This window comes from Nannobrachium achirus (assembly GCF_963921795.1).
Source record: "Nannobrachium achirus genome assembly, chromosome: 17".
Taxonomy (NCBI): Eukaryota; Metazoa; Chordata; class Actinopteri; order Myctophiformes; family Myctophidae; genus Nannobrachium; species Nannobrachium achirus.
The window spans coordinates 21665049-21673926 of NC_137824.1; the positions used below are offsets into that span (position 1 = coordinate 21665049).

Below are 8878 nucleotides of genomic sequence, written 5' to 3' on the forward strand. Positions count from 1 at the left end.
TGTATTTGTACTGTAAAATGTTGAGGTATTTGTACTTTACTTGAGTATTTCCAATTTCCAATACTTTTACTTCTACTCAACTACATCTCCGATCCAAATATTGTACTTTTACTCCAATATAATTATTTGAAAAAATGTCTTACAAGATACTTTGTAGGTATAAATTATGGTATTATAAAACATCCTGTACAAAAATCACTTTAGCCCCATTTGAGAGTGTAGCAGCTTATAGATCGACTATTTTCAAACATGTTGTACTTTAAGTACATTGATGCCAACACTTTCACACTTTTACTCAAGAACATTTAGAATTACTGACTTGTAATAGTACCTCCAGATTGCAGTATTGATACTTTTTTTTACATAATTAAAATATGTGAGTATTTTTTCCACCACTAGTGACATCAATGCAATGCAGTAGTCTATGGTTCTGGACCCCAAACATGACTCGTTTGATGACTCGGAGAAACCACTGGAGTTTGTCATCATGAAATAAACACATGTGAAAACACTGGGGCATCGGAAAATGTTCCAAAACCAGGATAATGTATTTTGATTATCGCGATATCGTAAATCACGATTTATTTTGTCACAATAATTGTGATATGAAATGTTCATATCGTCCCATCCCTAGTCAATATTACAGTCGTCTGATTATGGTCTAGGCCAGGGCAGAAATAGAAGGTTGACTCCCACTTCCTATGCCTGAAACGTCAACAGCTTAAAGCCCAGGCTTTTGTGTTTGAGCCGAATGTGAATGAAAATAAAATGCCAACATAACAGTGGATCTATCAGCGTTCAGAGTTCAGAGGACCCAAATGCAGTACGACAAAACGGCAGGATTCAAAGTTCAGGAGGTTTATTCTCTTACTTAACCTCCACATAAGACACACTAAGAATGAACAACAATCTGACCACACAGGGGGCATATATATAGACAAAGGCTAACAAGGCACAGGTGAACTCAAACAGACGATGAACTATGGGGTTATATTTAGGACATAATTAATTCGTATTCGTACTTTGCCTTTTTTTTTACTCGTAAACATTTTTACCAAAAAAACTACACGTAAACAAATTAATTGGAAAAAAATATACGTAAAAAAAAAAAAAGTATGAATGTTTTTGGGGAAGCTGCAGTGATTATAATGCAAAAACAAAAAAACAAGCCAAAATACGAATATTTTCTTACTGATTTACGAGTTGTTTTGTTGGTTTACTTCATCACGAATGCTTTCATCATCTCACGCACACGAATGAAACGCTCACGCACACGAATGAACCGGCCAATAATCACGTGATCGGCAGAGAGCCAATGGGGGTGCGGCCTTTCCACTAGCCAATCATAATTCTCCATTCTTGGCAGCAGTTGCCATGTCTGGTAAAAGTGAGTAATCTGTTGTTTGTTCCTCACATAATATACCTATATCCACACGATATTTGTTTTTAAACTATTGACTAAATTGACTAATCAATCATTTTTATACATTAAATAAAATAGAAATGCATATATTATTAATACACACGATAAAAGCACTGATAAAGGTCACTTACAGATGCTGCAAATCAAAACTAGACAATTAACCTTGATCCGGCCCTGACCTTTTTACTGTAAATACAATATTTATTGTTTCTTATTTTTTTCTTATGATTGATGATACAATGGGCACAATAGCCTAATGTATTTTATTATTCTGTCATTTAATGTACATAGCATCCATGAAATGTGAAATGGATGATTACAAAAACAGACCCTTTGGCCAAAACAAACTAGTTACTATGATGAACAGTGTTTCATAACAGATTACAGTACAACTTTGACTGTACAACCTGGATTAATGAACATTTTGCTAATAAAGAATGCAATCAATTCCTAATGTAATTTATTTACTTACCAGCAGACCCTCTGATATTATAACCAAGCTAAATAAGTGTTCATGTACAATAGGTTATTTCACATTGATGTTAGCAGACAGTGATGACCAAGATCAACTTTAGGCTGGAAGGAAAACATGCTACAATAGTCAAATACAACTGCACAGAATTATATTTTATTAGACAGTGGTTCCACAGTGTTTGGCAACCAAGTTAATCAAACAGATTTTCCTGCTGAGTCCCCGTTTCAATGATGTGTTCAATTGCTGAATCTTATTTGTTAGCTTCTTTCTACATGAAAACTAATTATAATAGAACTTGCAGAATTAATTGTACAAAATTATCGATGTGATTGTTTAGAGATGTAAAGGATGTTTGGAGGAGGGTTTCAGTATTTCTAATGTAGGTGTTGTAACAGTAATACAGTGCCTGGAAAGGGCATTACATAGAACTGAAAATGGAAGGACCATAGGTTAAGTGTCTGTTCAGCTCTACAACGCTCTTCAACCTACTAAGGCTAGACTCATTGGCTAAGTTGACTCCTAGACAATGTCAAATCTCACAGACCTCAACAATGAAGATAGATGTCCCTACTGTGGTGTAAAATTTCAACATCTCAAAAGTGCATTCCGCTGTAATTATATTAGAAATGGGCAAATAAATAAGAATACAAATAAGCAAATACATAAACATTGCACTGCCCTAAACTATTTTTAAACAGTAACAGAGCACACATGAAACACATTAACCACTGTGTGCTGGATTCCAGGTAGTGAAGACTGTATGAGGGAGAAGGACACTTTGAGCAGAACACTTGTCGACATAACACCTGTCCAGGCAGGGAGGAACATGAACCCAGTGGGAATTAGGAACTTTGGTAACGATGCCACCCCAGAGCAAGAATATCATACAAGGTTTCATAATTTTAGATTGTAATTAGGGAAAAGCAAAGATGGGAGAGTTAAATGTTTTCATTTAGTTCTATTGTTTTAGCGATTTTAAATACTTTATTTCAGTGCATGTGTGCAAGTGCCTAAATGTGTCCTTTTAGACACAATAAGCTGGCAATTTATTTTATTACAATTTACAGTGACACTACTAGCCCCCATAAGTAACATCTGCCCATGAAAGATTGTGGTGCCTCTTTTTGAATGGACTTATTGTATCTAAAAATACATATTTAGCCATTGTACACATGTCCCCAAGCACTGAAAGCAATGTAATCAAAATCGCTAAAATTATAGAAGAAAATTAACACATTTTAACACTCATCTTGTCTTTTCTCTAATTACAATCTAAATATGAAATCTTGTAAAGGTGTCCATTCAGTCAAGTTTGCGATTCTATGTGGTGATGTCAGACGGAGAGAGAGAAAAACAGAGAAACCATCACTCCTCGTGCTCATAGCGGAGGGCGTTGTAGAAGCCATGGAAATCACTGGGCAACACCTGCTTCATTTCTTGCAGATGTTTGAAGTTCATCGCTTTAATGGTGCGGCGGCAAGTGTAGAGTGGGGACACTGTGGTGATGTTGCTCTTCCTCCTCAGTGATGGGGACTCGTAGGGCTTCCAGGCGTCTGAGTGGTCGATCTTGTACTCCATACTGCCATCAACGTTGTACAGGGGAGAAAAGTCAGGTTTTAATAATCATTAAATAATGTTTGTTTTGGTTTCCGCAGCTATGTCATTATTATGTATTCAAATACCCGATTGCTCGGAGGTCATGCACGGTGGGATCCCCAGTGACCTTTCCCGGGCGGATGGCTTTGCAGAGGTTCACCTGGCTGAAGTTTTTGAAGAAAGTGTGGTCTACATACTTCACTTGGTATGGCCTGGGATTGGTACGGGCTTCCCGGATGGCAACGACATACTCAGCTGGAATGCAGATGTCTCTGTTCCTCAGTCTTCTCTCAATCACACTGTGCACAGGATGTACTCATCATAAGAGGGATGTTCTTCGAGGAAGTGCACGATGCACGAAGCAAACTCGTTGGCAGAGAGACCAGCTTCACCCTCGTGCCATAAGTAATTTGATGCATCATGTGAAGTCATGTCATACATGGTAAAGTTATGGACACAGAGCTTGGTCTTGAAATAGAGGGATGAGGCCTGTAGCTTGGGGCAGAGCAGGAGCCCCTGAAGATCCATGCATGTCACCAAGGTCTTCTCACCTGCCTCGTCTTTGTCCTTCTGCTTCATGGCTCGTGCAGTGTCCTTTTTGTTGCAGTGCTCCTTCCATGTGGCAGCCTCAATGTTCCCAGCCTTGAACGCACAGCAGGTATCGCACTGGTCTTTCTTCGGGTGAAAAAGAGAGTAATTCAAGTCCTTAAACATTCTGGTGAACACTTGCCTTGACAGCGCCTGGATGCCATGGTCTGCACTGGAACGGATATACTCTGCATGGAGGTGATTGATGGACTTGAACACAGGCTCCAGGTACATCCACTGGGTGAAAAGAGAGATTATCTGACATATACTGGTAGATTATATGACCAATTTTGTACCAGTATACTGGGCATATACCCACATTATTGGAAGTTTTCAGTTCAAGAGATTTTCAGGCATATTCCCCTGTAAACTGCAAATAATAGGTGATATTCTGCGCCCAGCTAGACAAAGGCACACAAAGGCACACCCTGGTGTGCCTTTGTCTATTATTTGCAGTTTACAGGGGAATATGCCTGAAAATCTCTTGAACTGAAAACGTCCAATAATGTGGGTATATGCCCAGTATACTGGTACAAAATTGGTCATATAATCTACCAGTATATGTCAGATAATCTCTCTTTTCACCCAGTGATCTTAGTAGCCTGATCTCAGACTCAGCTCACGCTTTAGTCTGAAACTGTGCTCTATTCTAAGCAATTTACAGGGAGGGACTTTTTTGCGAGCGTGCGCGTGCGAGTGATCGCGATGCACGGTGATCGAGACGCACGGTGGACGCGACGCACGGTCGCGGACTGTGTGTGTGTGATTGTGTGTGTGTGTCTCTGTCTGTGCCAGTGACAGAACTGCAACCAGAAACATGTAATCAACATAAACAGCTTGGTGAACTCAGCGTGTGTGTGTGTGTGCCTTCCTCAGCCTGCCTGTGTGTGAACTTCGTTTGAATCGTTTCAACTGCTGCGCGCATTGGATATTCGTTAGACCCACCCCCCACCCCCCGCGCTCATTGGAGCAGCCGAAAATAAAAAGTGATTCCTGTACTCAGCTCCAGACCAGAGAAAGAGTCCAATCTGAGAGTGGGCGGGGTGTCTGGTCTGGAAGCAGGCTAACATCTTAGAGGACGAGGACCGGCAGTAGTGCTTATCTTCCTCAGTAGGGCTTTTCCCTCTTCTTCCTACCCACTTCAAAAAAGACCACTGCTTCAAGCCTAGGGTTGACAGGAACATGCGTTGGCACACTCTGAGTCTCCTGCCATCTACGACAAGGTGACAGAAAATGGATGCCGACCTCCTGGATTTCTCTGCTCCTGTCCTCCGTCGCTTTACACTGCTCACCTCTACCAATGATGCAACATAAATCTTCCTCTCACGCCAGTCTAATTTCTCCCAGAAGTACTTGAAGATCTCTTCTCGCTTCGACTCTTCCACTTCTCTGCAGTGCAGTTTACTGGACCTGTGGCAGGCTGCAGACTGACATGACACACCCATTTTTCTTCCCTCCTTTAACACTGACTCTCGATTCTTCCTCCCGAGATATGACTGGCCTATCATTCTACGCCTCTTCTGGATGTTGTTCTTCCAGCCCTCTGGATTTTTCCTCTTCCTACAGAGACCAGCATCAACACCTGAGGAGTCTTCTTCCACCTCAAGTCCTATATTGTGTCACAAAAAGAGAGAAAATTTGTCATTCAGACCATTAGTGTGCGAGTCTCTCTGTGTGTATCTGTGCAGCCCCTTGCGTGCACATCTGTGTGGGTATGTACATGTGTACTGTATGGATGTGTAGTTGAAAGAAAAGAGTTAAATAGCAAACATGCACCATGCAAGATACTACATTACACACATGTGCATCAATGTGTCCATATTAATAATGACAACACCTTCATTTCCAGATTCCGATTCACCAGGAGAATCACCATGTTGGTCACGTGTCAGGTGTCCAGTTTCGATCAAGCGGATCTGGGAAAGAAGAGGAACAAACAGAATGCACACGTTGACATAATTCAGTGTTGCTAGGACTTTGCATTCTTTGCTCTGGCTGACTTAAGCCTGGTTGTACACAAACCTTCTTCGTCCCCACTTGTGTCGTCATCCTCAACTCCTTCAGAATCTTCATCCTCCACATTTGAGTCCGGCTCAACTCTGTCTGCACCTAAAGAACAGAAAAGAAATATGAGATGTTCTCACATTAAGTGTGAGGCGCTTTCTGGTCATGTACAGTATGATTCTGATTCTGGCACTGTTACAGATGTTGTCCAAAAATCATGCAGATCGGTACACAGTATCTCTGTAGCCGTTAAATGGAACGGGTATTTCTTACATTGATGCTCCTACATATTAGCATGCAAGCACCAGTTAAAGTTACTTTCCATCCCTCATATACACATATGCACATCCCATAACCCACACACTGCACATCATTTCGGAGCTCATATCTTTGAACGGGTAAGGGCTAGTAATTCATAACACACCACACCACATACCTTCACTCCCAGATTGAATCAAAACAGCTGACCCAGCACTGGCAGCATCAACTTGGTCACAATCATGTGCATCTTGGAAAGTCAAAGATACAGATTATCATTAGAACACTGAATACAGCAGCTAATTATTGTAATTCATGATTAAAACACTTTGATTTCCAAATTAAACACACAAGTTGCACCACAGCCAGAATCACTACACACATCATTAAACTGAGCTGACTTATTCCTATTTTTCTTTCTATTTTTTTTTTATCCCACAAACCTTCTTCGCTGCTTTCACTGCTCTCTAGTACAGTCTCTGCCTCGTCATGTCTGCCCCTGACATACTTGACGCTAACCAAAGCACACAGCTCCTCCATAGAATACATCATCCTGAAATGTTATACTGGAAATAAAAGGAGAATACAGGGTTAAAATCAAGGGTAACACAATGGTGTAAAGTAATTAAGTACATTTTCTTAAGTACTGTACTTGAGTACAATATTGAGGTATTTGTACTTGACTAGAGTATTATCAATTTCCAATACTTTTAATCCACTATATCTCAGATCCAAATATTTTACTTTTACTCCACTACAAGATGAATTATTTCCAATTTCCAATACTTGTACTCCTCTATATCACAGATCAAAATTATTGTACTTTAATACACAACAAGCTGAGTGCCTTTGGAGTACTTTTACTCCAATGCAAGCTCACAGTGCGACACATTGTGAGCATTGATGCGTCGTCCTATATCCTAAATAGTCCAGTTATGAGACGTTTACACAGGAGCACAGTTCAGCTATTAAAACTCAGCATAGTTTAATGATTACACAGGGTAGATTCCCCACATGAATATATATAAACATATGAACAGAAAATGCATGAAAGTAAACAGAATACAAGCCTGAAGTTTCACAACGAAGAGTACGTTGCATCCACTGCAAGCAGCAAATCAGTGCCCAACTAAAAACAGATGTTTCAGTTGTCCACAGGAGAGATCTCTGAGGAGTCCCTCTCTCACAAAGTCTAATATATCAACATCTGTCCAGCAGGCTGCTGGAGCAGCCCTTCTGTGATTGGCCAGTAGTACTCAGAGCACACTCTAAAAAGATATGGTTGCTTGTGGCTTAAAGGAATAGTTCACACATTTTCACATTAATCCCTCCTTGATCACTCTTAGTGATCACTCAGTTTAAAATGTTGAACACAGTTTTATCATTTCATGTAACTTGCTGAGTATTAAACAATAACATTGTTTTGCTAAATCTTAGGTAATCATTTGGGTTGGTCCCACAGATTCCTTTACAAGCTTTACAGAATAAAATTTCATCTGACTAAATGTGTAACATTGAATATATTTCTTTATTGCATCTTCTGAGAGACGGGTCTTTTGCTGTGTCCCAGGAATTGATTCCGTACAACCGACAATCCAAATTTCACCCACTGCCAATTAATAGTTCACATGGCAATGAGATAAAAGGACTATCGGGAGGTTACTCTTCCAAGACACAGCCAGACTCGCCCCTCCTATTTGTATCCTTCACCCTCTATCGGACTTGATGGAGTGGTGATGCATGCGATCTTGAGGTCAAGTTGTGGGTCAAGGAATGCTCTAAAGGGGCCTTCTGTGTATAGCTATTCATTTAATCACATTCTGTGTGCCAAGGGAGTGTTGGGCGTAATGTGCCAAAAAATGTCTAAGGAGATAAGGATATCCCTGGGAAAATATCAGTTGTTTCTTGACATACATCTATCCCATAAAAATGTTGCATCTGTTTATTATACATAATTGTGTTATGCCCCTCCTAGATAAAAATAAACATGTGTAAAATTGTAAAGAGTGTTCGATCCCAAGTTTTGTTCAGTGAAATCTGGACTAAATGTCATGTGATGAGTGAGGGGTGTCACCATGTTAAACTACGGCAGTAGACTGTGCACTTGAACTATGAATATTTAATTCCAAAAAGCCTGTGTGTGAACATAGGGACACATCTGTCTCTACTAACTACTGAGAATCGGGAGTAGAGATTTGACAGGAAAGCAGAACGTTAACCCCCTCCTTTTATGACTCACATAAAAGCGAATAACTAGACTTGTTATTCTTTACCCCAATTAAAAATCTTATCGCTGGGGAATATACATATAATATATTTATACCTCCCTCCTTGACATGCCAGTAATGGCATGGCACATGTATAAATATAGTACTTAGTTTAAACCATAGGGCACACAGTTTTGTTCCTCTTGGCATCGAATAAACAACAACGGGGAAACACAGCAGCATATAACACTAAAGGACCGGGAGACACCGCACCATGGGTAAAATTACTGACAGGGTCACGAACACACCCATCAATAACAACATTAT

At 40.1% G+C, this 8878-nt stretch overlaps 1 protein-coding gene across 1 annotated transcript; it reads right to left on the reverse strand.

Annotated features, from left to right (window-relative positions):
• Nucleotides 1-5151: 5151 nt before the first annotated feature.
• Nucleotides 5152-6937, reverse strand: LOC308301839 (uncharacterized protein). Its single transcript, XM_080745966.1, has 5 exons — nucleotides 6788-6937; nucleotides 6523-6594; nucleotides 6105-6191; nucleotides 5920-5998; nucleotides 5152-5691 (listed from the first exon to the last, which is right to left on the reverse strand). The coding sequence occupies exons 1-4, from the start codon at nucleotides 6894-6896 to the stop codon at nucleotides 5964-5966; spliced, it is 303 nt and encodes a 100-aa protein (XP_080602092.1). The 5' UTR covers nucleotides 6897-6937; the 3' UTR covers nucleotides 5152-5691; nucleotides 5920-5963.
• Between the last annotated feature and the right edge of the window lie 1941 nt (nucleotides 6938-8878).